General features: G+C 37.6%; 1 protein-coding gene across 2 annotated transcripts; it reads right to left on the reverse strand.

Moving 5' to 3' along the window:
* Position 1: 1 nt before the first annotated feature.
* On the reverse strand, positions 2-24,999 carry LOC101805171 (serine/threonine-protein phosphatase 4 regulatory subunit 1). 2 transcript variants are annotated; one of them, XM_027473093.3, is made up of 20 exons: positions 24,866-24,964; positions 24,688-24,732; positions 17,619-17,751; positions 17,140-17,246; positions 16,745-16,887; positions 16,110-16,256; positions 14,664-14,771; positions 13,474-13,539; positions 12,773-12,931; positions 12,122-12,315; positions 11,337-11,773; positions 9,666-9,898; positions 8,546-8,638; positions 7,819-8,004; positions 7,308-7,469; positions 7,120-7,220; positions 5,914-6,034; positions 5,083-5,217; positions 4,208-4,349; positions 2-3,227 (listed from the first exon to the last, which is right to left on the reverse strand). In XM_027473093.3, the coding sequence occupies exons 1-20, from the start codon at positions 24,870-24,872 to the stop codon at positions 3,073-3,075; spliced, it is 2,874 nt and encodes a 957-aa protein (XP_027328894.1). In that variant the 5' UTR covers positions 24,873-24,964; the 3' UTR covers positions 2-3,072. The 2 variants fall into 2 exon arrangements, with proteins under 2 accessions (XP_027328894.1, XP_027328895.1); XM_027473094.3 differs by lacking the exon at positions 24,688-24,732 and having other exon boundaries at positions 24,866-24,999.
* Between the last annotated feature and the right edge of the window lie 203 nt (positions 25,000-25,202).

Consider the following 25,202-nt stretch of genomic DNA (forward strand, 5'->3'; position numbering starts at 1 on the left):
ATTGATTTATAAAACAGTCACAGAATTTATTGAGATAAATACAAAGTTACATAGATTCTCTATTCTGACAAATGAATGACACTTCCAGAGTGTCCTCATTTAATTGGGTTCTAAACAACACTGTGTACAGTCACAACTGCCACTAGGGCAGCATCCTCACAGATGCCAAGTGTACATCATACATAAGTTACCAGTGAATTCAAGTTCTAAGTAACATGACTAACATGCTTTGGATTACAAGTGCTTGATAATTCCCTATAGCATTCAAGCAATATTGCACCCACTAACGTTATTCTCATGTTCCTTAGCTAGAAATGCTTTGAAGTGATATTCTTACTGCTTTTGTGAGAGTGGATCAGCTACCTAACTTTGCTCCATCTGGCTTTTAAAATACATATTTTTGCATAATTTAAACAACCCAGAGAATTGTATGTTAACACACAGCTTTACTCATCATTGCATACGTTTGTCTATTACAAGACGTAAAGTGCGGTCTTTAGTCATGCTGAAACCACTTCTAGTATAAAATTAAAACAAAAAGGCAAACCTTGTAAAGGGTAAACCTGTTTTAACAGACCTGCACATTGCCTACAAAAAAAAAAAAAACAACAAACGACATACCCCGAAACTATGGTGCCCTCCATTAGTGCATGCAACTGTAGAGCTGAAAAAGGTTTTAAATGCTCTACTGAAATCTTATCATCTGGAATAGACATGATTTTGATTTCTGGAGCTAGAGAGGTACCAAATGTTGTTAAAAACAAGCAACTTTGTTTAGCCTTTTAGTGAACTTCTATAGCTGGTGGCTTATTGTTTACAAATATTCTAATCAAAAAATCCTTAACGAACACTAACCAAACACACTAAATCATACAAAAGCTTGTGTTTTCCAGTGGATTATTGCAAGAAAAGGTAATTATTAAAAGATTATCTGACAAACAGAAACCTGGGTTGGGTTAATGTTCAAAGTATCTAGTATATATACATTTCAAACATACTTACATATACACACACACACTTAAAAAATTTGATCAGTGCTGAGAAATTTAATGAACTGATAATAGAAAAACAGAAGTAAAACCTTGTCAAAAAAGCTTTAGAAAATTGGAACTGTTAGAAAATACTAGTGTAATGCCAGCATTAGAAAAAGATATTAGAACTAGAAAAAATTAACTTGAGGGGTCTTTTGTTAAGAAATCGCAATCATAAAAAGTCTGTAGTGAAGAACCATTTTAAATTATAAAAAATTGTAAAAAATTAAATGTAGAATGTTGCAGAATTTACAGAGTTTATACTGTTTACTGTAAGAGCAGTGATAGCAGTGGTACATTTCTGCGTTTTGCTTCCAAAAGCATTTTGTGAGCTCACAAGGAAACAATTTAATACAAATACTGTACATTATAATACAAGACTAGTTAGACAAACATTCAGTTTTTCAGCATAACTGAACCCTAAGAAAGTAGAGCCCAGCTGAGGAACCTACTTGCTCTATCACAGACAAGCCAGATTTAAAACAAAAGAAGGAAAAAAGTTATTTCTGCAAAAATCTTCACCCACTTGAACTACTCACTAGTAATAACAGTGAAACAAGGGGAAAAGAAATATTTCCACAGGCCTATTTATGACAAATTGTGTTCACTGAGAAAGTAACTATCGTTACACGAAGACATTTCTTTAGTAATCATTAGTTTTTGAACAGGACTAAGTACCAATCCAAAATCTGAAGAGATTAAGTCTTTTTTTTTTTTTTTCCAAGCCCCATTCTAACTACAGGTTTGGGACATGACAGAAAACAGGATCCACCAAAACGTATTAGTTTTGGAATTTTGCAAACCAGTCAGATGCTCTCAGATTTCATTAACAGAATTTTGCTCTACCTGTATACTAACTCCATCCTTCTTCTGAAACAGTCATCTAAATACACAGAAAGCATGTCCTATGTAAGGTTAAAGATCTCAATAGCCTCCATTTGTCATCTGCCCCAACCCTGACCACAGAATCCACAGAAGTTATAAACTGCATTAACACCTTCCTTCTGAACACTTACTACTGGAAGTTTCTCCAGAATTTAGATATCCCGTGTCTTACAAACAAATTAACAGGCTGATGGGGATCTGAATGTTGGACCAGTTAAAAAGGTGCTTTTCAAATGAAGTAGGAATGAAAGAGACCTGTAAAAAAGCTTAAGTCTGTAAAACTCTAATACCCTTCTAAAGAAATAGCACACGCTGAAGGAACTGAATCCTTTAGTTGGAGGGAACTTCACCAGAGCAGAATGAGTAATTTTCAGTTTGGAAAATTAATGGTCTATCTACAACTAACCAGCACCAGCAGTAATAGAAACAGACAGCGTTAACACCTGTAGGAGTATAGTTTAGAAATAAAATAATAGAAAAGTCACGATATACAAAGAATGTCAAACTCTGTGCTTTGAAAATTATCACATTATATTAAGTAAAAATGAATCATGCCTTAGCTCTAGCAGACTAACTGCTTTATAAAATGAAATGATTGAACTTTTTTCCCCACTGATACAGAATTAAATTCTTCATCCTTTTTTTGTTGAAATTTAAGAGCTATTCACATACATACACTTCTTTCAGACAAAATAAAACACAATATTTGAAATGATACAAAAGCTACAATAACAAATGAGAAAAATATCTGTATGTAAGTTTGCTATAATCAAAAAAAGATCCAAAAACCATTAGAAGCTTATAGCGGACTACTACAGGAACTGTTTTGTTAAAAAAGAAATAAATTTCAATTACACTGAAACACCGAGTATGTGCAAGAATTTACATACAATACTGAACTGCAGGTAAGATCAGAGTTACCACCCACATTTAGGAAAAGAAATAAATTGCTCATGCATATCAGACAAACATAGAAACATCTGTAGATGAAAGGTGGTCATGAAATAAGAAGTATGGTATTTCTCAAAAAGCCCTTTCTAGCTGTTTTGTCACTTTGTGCCAAAAACTTAATTTTCTTATTTGTTCACCTTATTCATACTAACCATGAATGTTGTGCAAATAACCATTTTGGCATCCAGGGCTATTGCAGAACGCATTAGTTTTGTTTTTCAATGGGAGTATTGTCCATGTTGTTTTGTTTTAGTTTTATGGTAGCAAAGAAGGCCACATCTTGATCTCTGTCAGATTGAAGAGCTAGAATGGTCTCCTCTGCAGCTTCTAGATGAGGATTGCCAACACTTTTAAAATAAGCTAGAATAAGGTGAGAAAAAGACAATTTTAATCAAAGCCAAAAGAAGAAATTAAACTTTTTTTTTTTAAAGCTACAGGGCATGCACAATGCCTAAATATAGAGGATGCCAAAAACATCTGGGATAGCTCATCCAATTAATGAACTTCTTAGAGGAACTACAGCAAGCTGAGGAAACTGTCAGAGAAAGAAATACGCTACTTTTTACTCACCTTATAAGGTACTTAAGTATTTATAAAAATAAATTATTTTTGATAAGCCCTAAATGGAAACGTGCCAACAAGGAAAAGCAAGCTCAGGAAGCTGCCTTTGTCCAGTGTTTCGCAAAACACTCTCCATACTTTAACTCAGAAATGATAGAGTTTTGTTTTCTAAGGAATTATAATACAGGAAATTGTAGCAGCGCACAAAATCATATTATTTCCTACTACAATTGTTAGCTTTAGCTAACAATTCCACCACACAAAAGAGGAATGACACTTCATTTGACGGACCACAAAGAAGACTTAATTAAAATAGTTTTGAAACAAAACAATACAATCTAAGGTGATGTTTAAAATTTCCCAATAAAAATCTATTTGCCACAAGCACTACAGACACCAAATATAAACATAGGCAGCAACATGCAGGAACTGCATTACTTCCTGTTATAAACAAGTATGTAGCTGCCCTCTAGTGGATGAAGCATTATTACATTGGATATATTATCCATGTCAGTTTCAGGCCCTTCAGGGATGATGATGATGAACAATTAGAATCTAAGACTGAACAGCCACTGTATTATGCATTTCTAAATCTATATCCCTCAATCTGAATTTAAATACAGTATCCCAGATTACAACATACATTTGCGTTCTCAGTATAAGCAGAACTAAACAGGCTTTTACTAGTCAAGTGAGCCAATTTATAAAGAATTGCACTGGCAGATGAAGGACAGCATTTGTAAGACATTCATTCTTTCAGAGGAAATTAATGACCACACCTTTCTCCAGTAACGTCTGCCTTAGAGCCTTGGCGAGCAGAACCCTTACGTTTGGCACAGGATCTGAAGCAAGACTTAAAAGACTGGGGAGTAAGTGTTCAACAAATTGGTCAACAGGCATACATTCTTCTTCCACCACAGCCTACAGAATAGGGACATAACGTGAGAAAGCAAGATTTATGTTAAAATTACAGCATTTGCCATTCCTTTCTATCTTGTCCTTAATTTTGTCTGACCATTTAGAAAAGACAGTTTAACTTAACTAAGAGTTTAACCACACCTTATATTGCAGTGCAACCTTTGAAAAACATTCTAAAAATGCATCTTGCCATTCTGAAGATGACCCAACATGGGCAGATAACTGAATTTCAGCTCTATTTTAGGAAATACTGCTCTCTTGCCTGTCATCACTCCTCTGCCTTTCAGTATTAAACTCACCTCCCCTTCTTCTCCATCCCTATTAGAGCAAACCTTTGTAGGGGCTGAAGTGTGATGGATGGGAGGCATGAAAATAGAGCAAAGTAGTTCCTGGCATCCAGCAGCCATCGTTAGCTCAAAGAGATCTTGTAAACCCTTATCCCAGCACATTGACACAGGTATTATAAAATGTTTATCCCTTTGGGATTTACTTCCTAACTTGGCTACTAGGATGCTAGAAAGGAACAAGGATCAGCTGTACCAGCAGGAGGCGTAGCACAAAATTCACCACAGCTTCAAACCTGGATAACCATTTGCTACTCCTGACACCAGCCCAACCTACAGAATCACTAAAAAAATTCTCAAGTCCGAATTTCAGTTTTCCCTACATTACTGAAAATTCTCAAACTGGCTCCAAATTAAATGTATGTAGACCCTCAGAGAAAGAATGCTCCAACCTGACAAATGAAGGCAAAAGCTTGTCTTCCAACCCACTTGGAACAGTGACGAAACCGCACTATAAGTTCATTAATGAAATTTAATCCCAGTGCATTTGCATTGTTTGTATAGAACTTCTGTAGTATTGCTACAACCTGTGAAGCAAAGGAAGAAAGGAGATTTAAATTTTAGCCCTTAGGAAAAGGCATCGTTGTATTTGAACCTCTTAAAGAAACAACAAACATATACAGTATAACCAGCTCTGCCTGAAGAATTTAATGAATTATTACGTTTATATTGGAGAAAAGCCTTCTGTAGAGAAAGCATAAGATGATGTTCAAGTTAAACAAACAAACAAAATTAAAATAAAACCACCATTAAAATAATGCCTTTATCCATGGTTCCACAAACAAGGAATCCTTCTACTCGTTCATCTACAGGATGATGGCATTATCATGAAGTCCATAGATTAAACAAACTTTGAGGAAAGGTCAGTTGTGTTTTTTTTTGTTTGTTTGTTTTGTTTCTTTGGTTGTTTCTAAAGGTAGAATTCAGGGAAAGTTCTTCTGAAAAGTCTTATTTCCTGGTTTCTATCCAGTTAAAAACATTTATCACTCACATACAGCCAAATGAGGAAGGCTTTAGGATATACAGAAGTCAGACAACTCAATGTATTTTATACAATTTCCTTTTAACTGCATGCATCAAAACAGAGCAAGTTCAAAAGGCCGGTAACTTCTGCCTACAGATGGACAGAAGCTCCTGAGGCTACAACAATAAGTGATTTCAGATATCCCTCTCAAGAATAATATTCCTCCTGTCCTTCCAAGTAAGTGAACTAAATCCTCTACCAGTTTGAAGGAGATCCACCGAACTTCTGAAACTTTATCGGAGCAGAGAGTCAGTGCAATATGTCTTAAGTAGTCGTAGACATCATTGGGATTGTAGAGTTCCAATATCAGGATCAGCTGCCTGAAACAAAGAAGTTATTAACTCAACCAAGTGCAACACTAACCAACCATTGAAACTCAGTAACAATCACTTGGAGCCTTGAAAAGGCCATCGTTATTATGAAGCACCTGCAGAGGTTAGGTCTTCTCTTTATAAAGGTGAAAACACGTATTAGAAAAGACACAAGAGATGCAAGAAACTTTTAATCAAGCTGTATCAACAAAGCATCACATTTGTTGCATCAAAATAACAAAAAAACCTACAAACAGAAGTACAACGAGATGTTTCTCTGTAACTTCAGACCAGTGTCATGTACCTTCCCTCAAAGTAAAAATCAGAGATTTACTTTGGTCTACAAGTCTACATTTTAAAAGTTATTTAAATCTACAAAACTTTACAGGACTCATTTCAGTCACACCAACAAACAACACAAAGTTACCTAACTCTCCACTAGATGTCAGAGGACTGCTGTACAACAGCACTGCACCAGAATAAGATTCAGTTTGTTGAGCCAAACAACAAAAGGGAGAATAAATCCTCAACAGCCCAAATACAGCGACGAGATAAAGACGAAGGTCAGATTTTAGCTGCAAACCATGTCTACAAACATTCCTTGGGTTCTTTAAATATCAACAGGGCTTGTTGAAAAAGAACTGTGAGATGTCACTATCTCCATTATATACCCAGCCATATGGAAATACCAAACAAATACATATATATATTTTTGAAGAACAGTCTTTTCTATCCTGCAGATATGTAATACAAAAATGACTCTGTATATACATTTCCCTAATTTTACATGCAGTCCAGAACTGAGTAAAATCTGAATTCTCAGTGAATAGTACCTATCAGACTGTCATATTTCAAAAGCTACATGCAAACCAGATTTCCATTTTGGCATGTGATGTTTTAGTTTCTATTGTGGTTGATCGCAACAGTTTGCATTTAAAAAAAATTGCCAGTAGCTAAGTTCCCTGATTAAGTTCCTTAATAAAGAATGGTTGTGATCTTTTAGCTCAGAATTAGGGTGCACTAACTTCTGAATATAATTCTCTATTCCAAGTTAGTGATATACATGAAAATCAGACATTAAGTAAATTACGTACTCTGCCAGCTCATAACGAAACCTCCAGTTCCTGCTGTTATCAGTCACCACAAATTCTTGAAGTTGATAAAGATACTCTCGCCTTTTGTCTGCATGAAGTAACTAAAGGAAAAACATTACTAGCATAAAGCTGATCAAATTCAAAACTCTGAAGATACTATCTTCAGAAATTAAATTACACTTTCCTACCTTTAGGAAGTCATAGAGATGTTTAAGGACACCAATGCGTACTTCATCTAGATCTTTCAAGAATCCATTGAAAATTGGCACCAGATCAGCAGCTGTTAGCTGATCCCCCAAAATAACTGCTAGTTCATGGATTGAGAAAGCTAGTGTCCGGCGTACCTTCCACTGCAAACAATTTAAGAAGAGATACACATTAGTTACCATAAGTGGAAAAAAAAGCTCACAGCTTTTAAACACCACCTATGTGAGGGACTGAGAAATGGGGCAAGCTACATAGAAGCAGAAAATGTTAGTTACATTTACAATGCCTGATTTAAATCTTGAATTTTAAACTCTTACTCCACATTTAAATCCCTTACAAAAAAGAATACGATGTTATAACTTCAGTGAAGCAAATTGAACAAAAGCTACAAGAATCTCAAAATTATGCTTTATCATTAGAAAGCTGTAAGACTTTTTTATTGTTGGTTTTGGGGTTTTGGTGGTGGTGTTTTTTGTTTTTTTTTTTCTTTACCTGTACATCTGAGGCCAGCGTCTCATACGTATCTTTCAGGCAGTGCCAGTTCTGCCTGCCCAGCGTTAAGGCCACTCCAGGAAGACTATATGCACAGTGTTTGGCTATTTCAGTATCAACAGTCTGGGCACGAGCAGGGTCAGTCATTGACAAGTACTGGTCTAGTAAAGGTTGAGGTATGATATCCTACAGAGAGAGCACAGCAGCAACACACATTTCCATTAATTTAGGACCGGTAAGAAAATACACCTGCTGTGCTGTAGTATTCTCTTCCTACCAACCAGTGGGGAGCAAAATAAAAACAGTGGCAAGACACCCATTTTGTGGGTTTGCTTTACAAACTGCAAATGAGTAGTTATTTGTCTTCCCATTAGGCCAGAGATGTCAGCAATGAACAGTAAATATTACTTCTTGAACAGACTACGTCAAATCAAACTGAAGATTTATTCTTTACTATAGACAAACATTAAATCCAATGACAAAGCAGTATCATCAGCTCCTAAAGTCTGTTGCGTGAATTGCCTCTAAAGCACCAAAAAGACAACAGGTAGGCTTGTTTACCAAAAACATGTTTTTTCTAGTTTTCTGATTTAAAATAGTTCTTTAAATGCCCAGAGCATTTCTTCACCTTCTGCAACTGATCAACTGCAAAAGCTACTGCTGTATGAAGGATGAGATGAACTGTGTCTAGTACTCCACTAAAGCAGTTAGATGCTATTTTAATCACCTGTAACTTTGACTTGTCATCTTCAAATGGTGGATTCTTTTCCTGGTCTTTCTTTAAAAATACACTGTTTCCTCTGTGTTGTTCCCCTGAATCCTGTAAATGGACATACTAATCAGTGAAATGAGTTACACTTAGCAGTGTTTGCAATTATTTCAAAGCATCACAGTAAGAACAAAGCAATTCAGTTACAAAATAGCCTTTTAGAGACAAAGCCTTATTCAGTGTGTTTATACAAGTGCAAAAAAGACAACAGTTGTACACTACAAACACTATAAAGATCACATATAGATTTGCTTCTAGAACAGAATTTAATGCAACAAACCCATCATTCATTCAGATTTTGTGCAGTTACTTTTATTATACTCTTAGAGATCTTTTTATTCTTGGCATGAATTTAACTATTAAACAAGGCAGCCGAGCAGTTACTCCAGGTCAATATCATGATAAAAGCATCACTTATTTTGGAAAATACCACTGGAAACTCCAAGCCTATCAAATCATGAAGCACACACACACACCTCTCCCCAAATAAATATCAATGGAAACCTCTGAAAGACTCTAAAGGTTTAAAAGACCAAAATCACAGAAAGTCTAAAAGATCACAGGGTTTTCTTGTTTGTTTGGTTTTGGTTGTTTACGTTATTTGTACAGGTCTTATGTGCAATTTTTCTTTGTAGACAACGTTTTTTCTTAATCATTCAAAATTAGCTCTAACAACATTAAATACTGCACAAATGATTCTTTTTACTCCTATCTGTACATTACTGTCAAGAAATAGTAACCAGGAACTGTGTAGGTATCACCACCTGATTCAGCCTCCTGCTTGAAGATCAAAAGATAATTTTAGATCGATTGCAGGAAGAGGTGAGACTGTACTTAATACGTTTCCTCTGAAAAGTACTACAAGGCTACTGCAAAAAAATAATTCTTAAGTAGCCTGTGCACAAGCAGAAATAATAGCACTCAATTTTGTTTTTTAAAATAAGTAGCATATAATAGTTACAATGTAGTAATGGCTTCAGATCTGAAGCAGGTCGCTTATGTCAGGGACTACACCAACATACACATTACTTCAGTTGGTAAGAATTCATTTCAGTCATGGAGCCCAATGCACACTTACTGTGCTTTTCAGTATACTGGTGGCAGACTCATCACTGATATCATCTTGGGATGCAGTGGATGAAAGGGTGTCTTCCTCCAGCTGGTTGCAGGTAGTATCTGAAACAGCTGTTTCCCCTGAAATAGTCTTGTTCTGAAGTTTGCCACTGCTCTCTTCCATTTTTTTGGTCTCACAGTTCCCAACAGAATCAAACTGAGCAGCTCTTAGAGCAGCAGACAACACTTGGACCTGAGCTGTTATAAAGCAAGAGACCATTTAGTATCCTTTCTGCACTTAAAAGCATTAAACTTAGTTACTTAATTTGAAAGGATAAAAAGAAATCAGATCGAAGCTTCACAAAAACATATTAGCAAACATTTGCTGTTAGAAAGGCCTATTGCTCTTCCATGAAACCTTCACATAAACTAAGAGCAATGACATGGATACATTAACATTTCCAGCAGGAGCATTCTACCAATTTCTCCCACTGAAACATGTTTATGATAATCCCCCCCCAAGGTATCACAGTATACTGGTTCACATTTCACTCTTCACATTGTCAAACATATTAATGTAAATTCTTTATTAATATTCTTGAATTCCTTCAGCTACCTGGAAAAGGCAATAATGTGCATTTAAAACGTTTCTCAAAAAACCCACAACAATCTAGCTAGAGGAAGGAGTTAGTAAAACCACCTCTGAACTTATCTGCAGAAGTGGACAGAACACTAGTGGTTGGGTTTACCACTACATCACCAATAAACGTCAGAGAAACTTTGCTGCTAAGAACATGAAGTTACTAAGAGGTCAGAATGCAAACACCTTGAGGTAGTTACATCTCCACAGGCCTGAAGAAAATATAGTCTCAGACTATAGAGACATTAGAGCATAATTTAAAGGTGAAGAATACTAGAATACTTTGGAAATGAGGGGATAGGACAATTTATAAATATGCCTGTTATCAGTTCTTTTGCTGTTTTATAACTGTTCTGGATGTCAAAGCAGAAGGGAAACAAAGATTAATAACCACATCTCCTTATTCTGAGAATTGAAGCATGACTGTTCAACTAAAGTCAGAATGAAAAGGGGATGTATGGACATGTTCTTGCTTTCTCCCATGTCTCTCCTAACCATTCATTTTCCCACTGCATAACTGTCAAGCTAACATCTTTCCATTTGCTTTAGTTGAACATAATACACTTTTGCTCTTTTCTCTCTCCCTTTTCTTTCCAAAACTCATTTACACTTTTTTCCTTTTTTCATTCATCCACTTCTATTTCTGCTTTCTTTCACGACTTTATTTTTTAATATTTCACCTCTAAGTCTTCCCCTTTCATTCTACTCCTTTCCATTCTCAGACATGAAAAATTCTCCTGGTGCCTTTCTAGCTTGCCATGAGGAGCCAACTAGATATGCCATACTGCCACTCTGCCACTGCTCACAGCATAGCAAAGAAGCCAAATAAAGCTCCAGTTGCATGCAGAAAAAAGGAATGAATAAACAGACAGATGAAAATTGATAATTTACTCAAGACTTAGTAGAATGAGAAACAGTTGACTATGAATGACAGGCTTGTCAGGTGAGTCCTAGCACCATATGAGTACCAAACCATTTAAAGCACAGTCAAGGGTTTTTATAAAAGCCAGGAGAAACCTTTCTGGGAGAGAACGTTATTCTATTACAGAGTCTCACCTTGAACATCTGGATCATCTATGTGCTCCTGTAAGCTTTCTAGAACTTTTTTTATTTCACTGCTAGCCACACAGTTATTACATGGCACAGAGCAGCTGTCTTTGTGCTTCTCAGTCTTGAACTGAAGCAACTCCAGGTCCTGGCTTATATCAGGCAGAGGAGGGCGCCAGTATAGAAATGTATTAAACACATCCTCAGCAGACTGTAGCCTTGAGTTCGTTCCTGGCAAACTGCTGTCCATAGAGACTTCAACCACACCAGCAACAACTTTATCATCCTGAGACAACCTAGACAGATCTTCTCCAGGATTTGTACGACAATCTGAACTTGCTTCCCATGTGTCTTTATTCAGGTTCTCAACTGAGAGCGGCATATTCACTTCAGCTGAAGTCTCCTCAGTTGAAGGCTCTGGTTTGATTTCCATTGGTTGTTCTGAACTAATAACAGACACACAATTATCCATATAAAATATCTCTAACAATACTTTTCAAGTAAAATACTTCATAAAAGGTAGCATCAACTACAGAAGCTTACTTTCTCCACGGAAAGACAATGTTAGTGCTACACTTCACTTCTACAATTTTCCCTTTATCTTCCTGTCAAGCCATCAAAGTTAATTTCACTTCAATAACATGGCTACACGCAAATAGACGTACATGCACGACCTCACCTTTCATACCATTTCTGGAACTCTTTTCTTAAGATTTGCAGCCCTAAGCAGCAACTAAAGGAATTACCTTCTTGCTTCTCCCTTCCACTATACCACATCTTTCCTATGATTTTACCTGGATGATGTAGCATTTGTACTAGAGGCAATTAAAGTTATATTGTTGCTTGGTTGACAGGAATTGGAATTTACATCTTGTGTTGATGGTCGGATACTCAGCGTCCCATCTTCTCGAATGTAAAGACCAGCACTTGAAGGGTTTGCAAAAGTAGAAATAAAGGGGCCAAGAGACTGAAAAGCTGCCTGACGAACCTGGGATAGTATAAAGACAACATTCAGGATTCATGTAACTCCCATAGAATTAATGCTAAAAAATAAAGTTTGATCCCAAGTTGTTTGTTACTGTAATAGCTTCATTTAATGCCAGATTTTACCAACTATCCAATAAGTGGCACCTACACAAAGGGTGTCAGAATATTAACAAACATATGGATTTTTTTTTAAATTACAAATTTGAAGGATATCATTGCATACTTCAACTAGTATCTTAAACACAAGCAACATACTCTGAGAAGAGCAACACTTATAAAAAACATTGACAGGAATTCTAAATAACAAAAGAGAAGAAAAACAAGGTTCTCTCTTAGGCTTATCTCTTCGGTAAGATCAGCTTTTACTAGATAAGAACCTAATTGCAGCAAAAAAAAACCAACCTTGCCTATTATCGTGTCTGCCTGGGAAGACATCAATTATAGAGTGAGTTGCTTACCCATCTACAAGTGTCACTAATAAGACTGATGAAGAGTGGGGATAGTTTGCTTCTGCGGACTTCTGGGGATGTAGTGTAGGACACTGCCATAAAGCATTCAGCACAAGCTTTTCTCATTCCCCAAACACTATCAGAGCAAAGTTCAAAGAACTTGGGAATCTGCCAAAAATAAACAAAACCAAGACTAATTAAAAACTAAGCAAAGGCTGCAGCAACTTACTATCAAGGTATTTATTTGGAAACTGGAGACAATGAGAACTCAGAATAAAATGAGTGAAGAAAATAATAAAATAGGGACAGGTTAAAAAAATGCATTAACTGAAGAAACTGGAAAAAATTATCTCCCCTTCACTGGGATTTCATGTTTGACTACACACATTAGGAAAGAATAGAATTAATGGCTTATTTTTCCTGAAATTGTAATTTAACTCATCTAGTTCAGGGAAAAGAGCAAGTCAGTAATTCTGAAGTATGCATATGAACCATCAATTACATTTTAAAAATGCTTTGCATAACAAGAATTTTCTATTTATATGGCAAAACTGGGATTGAATAGAAGTGCATTCAAAGCCTCCGATAAAGTCATTTCAAAAAAATACATAAACAGATTATATAACAGAAAAGACAACAGAAGAAATATTATTAAACCACTTGAACTGATAAATACATGTCTTGTAAATGGATTTTGACTTTTTACCTACCAGAAGTCTTTCTGTGGCTTCTTGACCAACTGCATTACAAATGTCACCAAAATTAGCTGCGCAAATCTAAGAAAAAAACATCATGAATAACATTCTGGCTAACACACTTTCGAGTGCATTAGGTTGATCATCAACTTTTATTTAACCCCTGTAATAAATGCACATTTGAGTATTCAAATTTCAGCCATGTAACTACATCCTGTAACCTTAACTCATTCTGAACAAATACTCATTAGAGCAGGCTTCCATAAACCACATGCCTTTGAAATCAATAGCAGAAAAGGCTTCTGCATTGTGAAGAGAATCTTCTACTTCAGTAATAATTAAAAAGGACTAATAAGCCTACTTGAAGCTTTAATGACTTTGAACAGCAGCTGTCAAAACAAAACAGATTAAAATATGATATGAGTGTCAGGACTTAGGTGTACAGACAGAATTGTCTTTGCTATAGCTGAAAATGGCTTAAGCACTTTGCTGAAGAAAAGTTTAATCAACATCTCAAGTTAGTCCCATTTACAGTGCATTATATTCAAATTCTGTAATTAATGCAGAAGGCACATTCCCTTGTTGCCAAAAAAAAAAAAAACAGCTGAAATCTGAAATGAATTTACATGAGCCTATGTTAACATACTATTTATTTAATGTAAAACAGAATTATAATGCTGTAACACAGGTCAAATTCCAACACCAACAGCTTATGTTAAGGACCAAGCTGCAGCTCAGCATGACCCTTAAGTCTACTGAATTATTTTAAGACTTCTTATGCTGTAAGTTTCCCTTTGTACTTGACCATGACTTAAAAGGAATCTTGCACTTCAGAGATTTCTCCTTTGAACAACAACAGGTTTTAAAAAAGGAAGAATGTCTAATACCTATTTTTGAATTTCTGGTTTTGAAATAAGATAACAGAGCAGGTAATTGATTTGCATCACAGAACCAAATATTGTGGCTTAAAAATAGGTTGCGAAATACTATTAAATGGTGCAAAACCTACTATTCCCCAAGGACTGTTACCTAATTATTTAGTGAAATACAGAATCTATAACCTATGCTAATAAATTAAAACTATTCTTCCAGACCCTTTCAAATTTCATCAGTGAAAGCCATGATTAAATTCCTCAAGAAGGCATTTGAATAGCTGGGTACATACAAAGTCCTTTGAAGCATTTCAGGGTTGAAAACACACCAACCTTTCGGACTTGAAACAATTTCCCATCACTGCAAAGTTCACAAAAACGAGGAAGCAGCATGTGCTCAACTGTTGTTCTGCTCAACATAGAAGCCATTTTACAGATTATCTAAAATCAAGAAGGGGATATGAGGAAGGACAAAAAATTATACAACTTACAAGCATGGCACAAACCTCCTCTTAAAAATTACTTCTGAGAGCAAGAAAGCAACTACCATCAAATAGATTTCAGTGCTCTAGATTATTCATATTTTTGTACACTTATTTATGTAAAGCACAACTGTAGTTTTTATTTAAAATCATTCCATACTGTATTTAAAATAATTCTGTACTGTCACTCCTGAACATAATATTTCTTTACATTATTTAACTGGATTAAAAAGACAGTGAATTGGCTTTTATTAATAAATACATTTTCAATATGATTTACAGTGTGGCATACATACAGCGGTATTTTTATACACGGAAGACAAAGTCCCACTGCACTAGCCAGTACGTAAAGGCACAATCTTTAAGTATACGACAAATATCTCAAACTTAGGACTGCTCAAATGCTTAAAAACAAGCATCATCCTAGCTCTATATAGGATCAGACAACATAAGGCAAAAGTTTGCCATACAAGAAGAGAGAAAAGGGAGAATAAGACAAACTAGTCACATATGTAAGCTAACGCATACTTTACAGGAATCATACTCAGAACTTTTAAGAATTAACATCTTAATTCCATAATTAGTAACAAATTCATTAATTTAGCTCCTTTCTCTGAGAAACTGCCAACTGCACCTACCACAGCAAACTGTTTTACTGCTGTGAAAATCAGGTTCTTTGGACTTTAGGTCTCCTTTCACCTTGCACTTTCTGGAATAACATGCTGTAATCTTTACTTTTGCAGTGGTAAAAAGGAAGGGGCACTCATGCACCTTTCTCCTCAACTATTCTGCCCGCAGCACCAGGAGTTTAATGCTTACACAACATAAGCATGTGTTACACGATGTGTTACATGATGTATCAAGTCCTGACCCTGTTCCAATTCTTTGAGAATTGTCTTTTTTTTTTTTCCAATGGTGCTCAACATTACAAATGACTAAGAAACCTACTGATTCAGCACTTAACAGCTTAACATACATAGATCCAAGCTTCAACTATATCACAATCAGTGTTTCAATTCTCAACAGAGCAATTAACAAATAGAAGAATACAAGAAACTGAAATAATGGTATAGAAAGTTTAGGTTCCATTATTAATGTAAAGCTCTCAAGCCAATACAAGTGTAAGTACAATTTTTATTTCCCCTTTCTTATGCTTATTCAAGGCTTGCACAAAGTTGTTATATTCTAAAAAAGCTTTGTAATAGCACTGCTAAAAAATAGAGAACAAAAGCAATAAAAAGCCTAAAAGGTAAAGATACAAGCTTTCTTTCAAGTTGAGTTTTTCAAATTCACTTACATTCACGGCTTCCACCTTGTACTCGTCATCACTGTCAGGAGCAGAGAGGTCCAACAGAATTGGACACACCTTGTTTTCTATGTCACTCTGAGCAACAAGATCTTGTTCCAGCAGTATGAGCAGTGCTTCTTGACCTGCCTTTCTGACCTAGTAATAAGAACGAACAGAACAGAAGTCTAGCACTGTAAAAACATCATTTAGTGACACGAGAACTACAGAAAGCATGTTTTCATTGAACATGGAGGTACAAGTTAAAAAATAGAAAAAAAACCTCAGCTTTAACAATAAAAGGAATTAGTAATAAACAGTAAATTTCAATGTAATTGTTAGATGCCCTTTAATCAAATCCTGAAAAACCAAAATTTGAAGTAAAAGTCAGGACCTGTATGTAACAACTCCAATAACAGACTGTGTCAGTATGTCATTAGGAAAATCCTACACATTTCCCATTACCCACTAGGGTAAAAATATGTATATTCAGACCTCCCTAGCAAAGTGTGCTGAAATCAACACATACCAATAATATGTAATAACCAGGTATCAATTAACAGGAAATTTATTCTCTGTTCCTCATATCCCTAGTTCAAACCACAGCATGTTTTCCAACTATTCAACTCACAGTCTGTTTTACCTACCTGATTGTTAACATCTGTGAGATATCTCACTACTATGGGCATAAGGTATTCAAAAAATGCTGTTGGGAATTTTGGTCGACTTTCTTGCAGAAAAATGGCAATTGGAGGTATTTGTTCCATCAGCTCTGTACGTACAGTTGGTTCTACCAATAAATCAAAAGTAAAAGCTACATTAGTAAATTGAAAATTAAAAAAAAAAAAGAAAGTACATTATGAAAAAGCTAGGATTTTGTTTTGCTTTAAAGCTTTCACAACAGAAAAAGATGAAAAGACTCGAAACATAAGGAAATATCACCACTAAGACTGCCAGTTCATAAAGGAAACACAAATAAAATAGCCTTACACGTTATCGCCATAGTCCAGAGTTAGAAAAATTAAAACAAATGCATTCAAACCTGCATCTTCAGAGAGTCTGACTACTATTTCCATTACAGTCAGGAAGTCTTCCTCATTGTTACTGAAATCTCGAAAGACATCCAAAAGACCTCTGGCAATAATTTGCCTGTGGAAGAACAACAGATCAACTGTCTTGATATCTTGTCAACAACATACAGGTGGGATGCAGGAGGAACTTAATAAATGGAAAGGGACACTTAAAAAAAAAAAACACAAAAAAAAACCACACACATCAAGCTCTTCTCTAAATATTCAGTCGCACTAGCTATACAATTTTGCCACACCCCCAAAAAAACGAAGACTGAGTCCAGAGATATTAGATGAACAAGAAAGAAAAGCTATTAATGGAAATTTTACATAACAGTTATTCAAACAGAAATTTTGCATTTAGCAAAATAATGAAAGTAGCAGCAATGCCCCCAGACCCACCATGCTGTAAAACTTGTATCGCCATCAGGTGTGATTGTTATAACTGTACCTGTTAAATACGTTATCACTGAAGGCATATTTTTCTAGACGAGCCAGTGGAGTCAAATTATCCTGTCCTGGAATGTCCAAGAATGCTGTTATCCTCATGCTATCACAGTCTGGTCCATAATCTTCAAATCCAACTTGAAAGACAAGAAGAGTAACAAAAGAAAAGAAAAATCACCCAAGAGTCCGCAAGAGATGCTGGAATATAAAATATGCCAATACCTCTACCTATTTTTAGAGCTATTCTTCAAAGCAAAACTATTTGTATATCACTAAAGATTTTTTCTGGTAAGCAGTTTTCAGTTATACCCAATGAACTCAAGGGCAATACTTGCATAGAGACCAGTAAATTCAAGCCTTGAAATGGAACTGAAATGTAACCTGTTTCAGCTGTCACAATATCCTTGGCTTTTAACACATTTTGCTTTGCAATTTGACAGAACTAGCCACACTACAAAATTAAGAGAGCGCAGCTGACAGAACTGCATGCCACAAACTGACAGACAAATTCAAAAGGAAAATAAGTCCCATTAAAAGAAACTGAAATTTTCAGTGATAGAAAATGCAAAAGCATATTGCTTTAAAACAGCAAACTTGTGTCTGTTTCAAAGTTACCAAAGCACATTTTTCTCACCACAACTACAGAGTCCCAAACATTCACACCACACAGGTGGCTTTGGAGAGAAAACAACTTCATTTGTGAACATACCGGGTAACTTCTACTGCAGATGTTCTTAGCTACCAAGATTCCCCAAATAAAACTACTGTTTTCTAAACCTTTTTTCTATTTGCGAACTTTTTAGCCAAGTATTACTATACCAACCCCATACCACCAAAATCTTACAGGCAGTGAATCCAGTAACACGCCCCTGATTATAGATTACAGGCAAAAAAAAATAAGGCTGTGAGGGGGGTAGGAAAAACGATAATTTCGCTGTCAAATTATTTCCTGTGCTCATTTCTTAAAGCATAGGCACTGAAGAAATCTGTCTGCAACTCAATCTTCCAGACAAATTCTCTCATTTCTGCAATAGATACAGGAACACACACAGTAACTAAAACTACAGGAAAAAGTTACACTGGAGTAGCTGACACTGCTCTGGGCATACAACTTCCCCAACCAAGCACACTTTGCTCACACAAATCACACAACACCCGTGACCATTCTGAAGTACAAATGGTGCCACACTGCTTCTCATATGCGAGAAGTAGTCTCTCTCAGGCCAGCAAATGTGCTAAGAGTGACAGCCACTGCAGAAAACAAGCCAGTTTCTGACTTGGCAGGACACAATATTAGGTATTTGAGTTGGTAAAGAAAGCACAACACTGGCAGTAATTTGCAAGCACAATGACAAGCCAAATGGGCTGTAAGAACTCTGCCTGTAGGAATGAAGCCCAGGCACTCCAAGCCAGGGCTCTACAGGCCTCTTGTCCTCAGGGAGGGGAAGTTACACTGTGCTTCCACATTAGAAACCAGCAGAGATGTGGCTAAACAAATGAGCAAACCAAATCTTGTTTCATTTATAGCATCAGTTTCCTCTGCTTGCAAAATGGGAAGAACAGAAACACCCTCTCCCTTTGACGCGCTCAGAAGATTAGCAAATGTGTGTGTAAAGAGCTGTGCATCCCCATCTCCAGTATTCTGGGTAAATAAACTCACAGTCCTTCTCAATACGCCAGCCCAATCACTACAACGCTTTTGCACATCTTAAAGAGAAGCCTTCATCATTTCATAATACACTCTGAAATTGCCAGTGGGTAAACGGTGTCTGTATGTAATTACAAGGTCTCTGATATAACAGCTCCTTCAGGATTGAAGTGGCTGTACCTTAATCAGAATAATTAAGTTTCCACTCTATCCTCTTATTCTATCTACAGGTTTATGTCATCAACACTTCTCTGAAGAACTCCTTAATCTGAGACCTGCACAATGAACTGTGTTAATACCCATTATAAATTGATTTTTATATAAAAAATACTCTATTACCAAGAGGTACCAAGCCTCAGCTTTTTTCCCTACAAGAGAATCTGATTTCATATGCCTGTAATTGATTGCCCATTATTTAATACTTTGTTTTTGCTTTCTATCCTTAAATAGACTGAATCTCTAGAAGACACTGTTTTCCAAACTCACTGAAGTTATTATTAACTTAATGAAGAAATATTTATCAGCACACGTATCATTCTGCTGTCCTCAATGCAAAAGAAAGAAAAAGTTACTGGGACAAATCACAGGCCTGAGATGAAGACAACTGAAACATGGTTTCCTAGTATCGGACACAAACTGAAGCCAAAACATCTTCCACAGAAACACAGCGCTTAAAAAATAAACTACATCTGAACATATTCAAGACAAAATGTTATACCTGGGGGCCTCAGGAGAAAAAAAAAAAAAAAAAAAAGCAGACTATATTTATGACAACACTGTTTCCAATGAACCTACTTGAATTATAAAACAGTAATTCTGCACTCTTGAGGACAGTGAGCTCCAATCAACAAATTCAACAGGACTCAAACAGAAGAAAACTGGGGGATAGATTTTGTGTTGTTGTAAATGTATACACAGACATGCAACTCCACAGCTATGTGATCAGCAACATATTTTAAGAAAACCATGAGTAACTAGCATGACTGTGGATTCTTATGACACCCTTACTTCCATTCAATTGGCCATTATCATTTCTAAAGGCTTTTTTTTTTTTATATATACTTTTCAAGTTGTCAGTGTCAAAAAATTTATTTGCACAAGCGTAGGTAACTTACATTACACTGCCCTTGTAGGAATCATCTATGCATCTGTCCCAGGGCTAACTCTCCCACCAAGCACAGCACCCGAAGAGGCAGCACCCAGTGCTTCTGCTCCAGAAGTAACCCACTGCAGCACCGAAAGCTCGCAGGAGGCCAGACTAAGATTGTGGATTTCCTTTTGGAGGTTTCAACACTCTTTCCACCTCCAAAACCTAACTCTGACCATCCTTACGCCTGTGCAGTTACAATATGTATTTCTGAAATGCACATAGGTTGGACGCTCTTATGCTAGCTGATTTTTGAGGCTAGCCACCTCTTGCACAAAGATTAAAGCTTAAAAAAAAAAAAAACAAAAAAAAAAACTTGCCTTTAACCACACTACTGCCCACTCGTTACAGAATTAACAGTTTAAAAATGAACTCATTTCACTTTACTATTAGTCCCTTCAAATATTTCAGCAGAATTCCTACCAGGTCAAAAAACAAAGTAAATCTCAGTTATAAATCTGGCTACAACACTACACCAAGGACTAATTTTCGAAACATGATAAACATTCTTTATTTCACTACCTAAGCAGTTTTATTTTTAATTTGTATTAGCTAAGCACACATTAGTGCTTCTAGGACTTGAGGGAACACAGAGCAAACTACTTATGCTGAGGATGAAGAGAGTTAAATACCTGAAATTTTTTCCACACAGACTCAGTACACATAAGTTAGGAACAATCCATTTTGCCTTCTCTCAAGAATTTTTCTTCCATAAAACAAGAAGCTATAGGTACTTACAAGTTTTAAAATACAGAATACCAGAAAATAAATTACAGAAATATGTTGAACTTGTACTTCTACTGTATCTAATACTCCTTCAGAGGTGAACCAGGCATTCAGCGTTTTCCCTCTAATGGTATCAAATAAGCGTGCAATTTGTCCATCTATGAACAAGATCTTTTGCTCAGCCCTGAAGCGGCCAGGCAGCTGGATTTGAAGATCTCTGCAGGTCCCTTCTGACTGAACTCTATTCTAGTCTATTCTACCTACTTGAAGACTGCTGAGTTTGAGTTTGCCATGCCTTAGTTTGACCTAGACTCAAAAGCTGCTTAAAGCCTACAAGAACCACCTACAGCATTACCGAATTTAACTACGCAGCACATCACCAGCTACCGTCACTGTATCACTAACCACTTTTTCCAACACAAAACATTAAATACTGGTTCACTATGTAACAACTTCATGAGCTCAACTAGTTAATTTTTTTTCTTCCACTGTTTTTAGACGGAAAACCGATTTTAAAATACAGGTTCTTAATTCTATTAAGGAGATATTTGAGCTAATTATTATTCTCACCTTACAAAATGTCAAACTGTAGTTGATTAATTTAGTTAGATTTTACGATAGCTTTGCCCCATATTCAATGGAATCCCCCCAGCTGTCTGTTCCCATGGAGTTGAACCTCGCTGTGGATAACACTATTTCATCAACTTAAGAAAGAAAAAATCCAGTCCCGGTTACTTATTTGACTGTAATTTTCCTGAAATGCACCATGAACTCTTTGCTAGAGACTAGTCATTGGATTAGCCCAGTAACTCAATCTAGACAGAATTTCCTGAACTCCACTGTATCAGAAACTCAAGACCGCTTTGAGTGCCCCAATTCTAACCACATTGCCAAATTCATGAACTTAATCAAAGGTTATTTTTAAAGCATAAACAAGATTTGCATAATGCTTTCAAACATATTTCCCTTTATTTACATGCCCATCCTAAAAATGATCATTCCTTTTACACAAATGTTAAGTGACCCATGTAAAATGCTTATTAATGACTACTTATGGCAAAACTTTTTTTATCCGAACCTTTTGATTTTTTTTTTTTTAAATTAACTTCATGACTCAAACCAGAGTTTTGCATTCAAGCAACAGACTTATTCATCAATTTACCATACAAATTCTTTACCAACAGTCTCAAAGAAACAGCCAAAGACCAAAAAATAACGGAGAATGAACACTTAACTCCTACTGATGTCTACCCCCAGTTCAAGGCCAAGATCCATAAAACATTATGGGAAATTTGCATTTATTTCTGTTGTGCTTTACACCGAGCAAACAGAATTCAATACTATCTTTGTTTTATTACATGGATTAAAAAAAGAAAAAAAAAAGAAAGGGAACTGGGAGCAATTCAGAAAAACACAATCAATTCAAAGAACTAACCATTCGTTGGCACTATGAAGGGGATTTATTTGTGTGTGTGTGTGTGCGTTGTTTTTTTTTTAATTAGGGCAGAAAGAATTAAGAATTTTCAAGTCTTAAGGTACTGCAACAACTGTTGCAGCTCTCCTGTGATTAGAGGAGCTCAGGTGAGATTGATATGCTGAGCTCTGCAAAACAGCCTTCAAATCAGCCTAAGCACATTGAAATGCATCTCCTAATTTCCTTGTCACTTCAATCCTGTTCAACATATGCATGCTTTTTGTCATTTAAGGTCTTGACACAGACTTCTTTCATTTACTTACTGCAGCAAGCAATATCTTTTAGTACCCATTTTTAAGCAACTTCCTCCAACGTTATCATGATTTCAAATCCCTACATGCTAAAAACATGCATTTCAAGCTTTATACTTCAAGGTTTGCAAATTTTGATTTATTTACTTTTTAGATTTCTAGCTTTCCAAATAGATACTATTAAGGAAGGAAAATACTTTTTAATGATGGCTTTAAAATCATTAAGATGCACGAAGTTAAACTTTAATTCTAAGAAAAACATCAAAGATGTTCTGCAACACACACAAAGGCACAGACACAAAATGAACCAACAGCTCTCACCACTTAAACATTAATTTCATCTAAAAAAATATATAATTTTTTCTTACTAAAGCTAAAAAAAAATAAAACTGTCATTTGTTTTTCTGCTACCTACTAGTGAAATGCTGAAACCTGACATACTGAGAGCAAAAAAAAGTTAACAGCAACTAACAAAATTCCACAGGGTGATCCCCTGCCTGCAGAGGCAGTGTCCCTGCACATCCTTCCAAAGGAAGGCTTTAGCTTCCATTATACTCTCATGTTTCTCCTGGTGTTGCTCAAGATCATCTTCTTCCTAATTTTGAATGTTTACAGTAGACAGAGAAGCAAAAGCCTTCTGTTGTGCATTTTCAAGTCCTATTACACAATAACAGAGCGGTTGAGGTTGGAAGGGAGCTCTGAAGATCAGCTGGCCCAAGCCCCTGCTGAGCAGGATCACACAGAGCACGCTGTGCAGGATGATGTCCAGGTGGGGATGTATCTCCAGAGAAGGACACTCCACAACATGTCTGAGCAACCCGTTCCAGTGCTCTGTCACCCTCACAGTAAGATGCCCCTCAAACATTTATGTAGTAAACAAATCGAGTCTTTCACTAAAAACCAAATTCAAGCATCAGTTTGTTTTTTAATGGAAATGTCAATCCAGCATCCCAAGTACCAATGAAACCACCCCCCCGCACCTAGCTGGTTCCCAAAGCAACACCACTTCAGCGATTAGTGGCTACAGATTTACCTCCTTAAGCAACAGCTCCTTCAAGTTGTCTGAGCCGCATTCAGCTCTAATCCCCTAACAAAACTCCGCACTGTACCAGCTGAACCGGCGCTGCCTCGCCTAGCACCAAGAACAGGGTACTTAACCTAAAACCACTAGCTTCTGCCAGCCAGCTGGCGCACAAAGGCTTTTATTTCCGTTTATTTCCCAATTTCTGAAAGGCACACACACGACAACGCCTGCAACTCAGCGGTGCGTGCCCAGCAGAACCCCGAGAGCCTGGAACCACCCCCAAAGCCCCTTTGAGCCTCACCAGCCGGCAGCCACAAGACCCCCAGCCCCCTGAGGCCTCAGGACGGGGCTGATCCTCCCGGGGGGGGGGGTCTGGACAGAGCCCATTTCCCCCTCCCTGAGGTTCAGCTGCCCAAGGCGCTGCTGCCACAGCCCCCAGCTGCCCCCACAGCCAGCGGCCCCTCGCCCCGGGCCCTCCTTCCCCACAGGACGGCAGCGGGCACCGAGCGGTTCCCGGCGCTCAGAGTGGGCACGGCTGCGGGTGTCAGGGCTGAGAGGCCGAAAAGGCGAGGGAAGGAAGGGCCCTGTCAGCCCCCGAGCTGCCCCCACAGCCATGGAGGAGCTTTCAGCTCGCCCCGCGGGGCTCCGCACGGCCCCGGCTCGCTCCTGTCGCGAATTAAAAAGGCGGAGAGCGAAAAGAGAGCGACTGGGGGGTCCAAGCAGCGAGCAGAAAAATAAAAAATTAAAAAAAAAAACATACAGAAAGAAAAAAAAAAACACAAAACAAAACGACAGTTACTCACAATCATCTAAGTCATCCTGCAAATCCACAAAATACAAAGGGATCCCTACAAACAGAAAACAAAAAGAGAGACACCGGGGGGGGTGGGGTTGGCTTCGGAGGGGCAGCGGCGAGGGCGGCCGGGCCGGGCCGTGGCGGTGCCCCCGGTGAGGCGCCCCCCGCCCGCCGGCCCCACTTACCGGCCATCTTGGAATGGACATGGGCGAGGAGGAGGAGGAGGAGGTGGAGGAGGAGGAGGAGGAGGAGGAGGGCGCAGGGAGGAGCCGCCGGTGCTTCCTGCCCCCCGCACGGCCGCGAACCCGAGCGGCTGAGCAAACAGCAGCTCCCAAAAGGGTGTGTGTGGGGGGGAGAGAATCGCCCCTAAACGCCCCCCGTCCCTCTCCTCAGAGGGAGGAGAAGCGCGGCCGCCCCGCCGGGGCTGCAGTCAGGTGACGGCGGACGGGCCGCCCAAAATGGCGGCCGGGCCGCGGCGGCTGAGGGGGGAGATCCGCCCGTAGCTGAGGGGCGGGGAGCGGG

Source organism: Anas platyrhynchos, chromosome 21, assembly GCF_047663525.1.
Source record: "Anas platyrhynchos isolate ZD024472 breed Pekin duck chromosome 21, IASCAAS_PekinDuck_T2T, whole genome shotgun sequence".
Classification (NCBI taxonomy): Eukaryota; Metazoa; Chordata; class Aves; order Anseriformes; family Anatidae; genus Anas; species Anas platyrhynchos.

Coding starts and splice junctions, on each gene's coding strand:
- LOC101805171 (XM_027473093.3), bottom strand. Junction 12,316..12,772: donor TTAGTGACACTTGTAGATGG/GTAAGCAACTCA, acceptor ATACTATCCCAG/GTTCGTCAGGCAGCTTTTCA. Junction 6,035..7,119: donor TTTCGTTATGAGCTGGCAGA/GTACGTAATTTA, acceptor TCTTTGTTTCAG/GCAGCTGATCCTGATATTGG.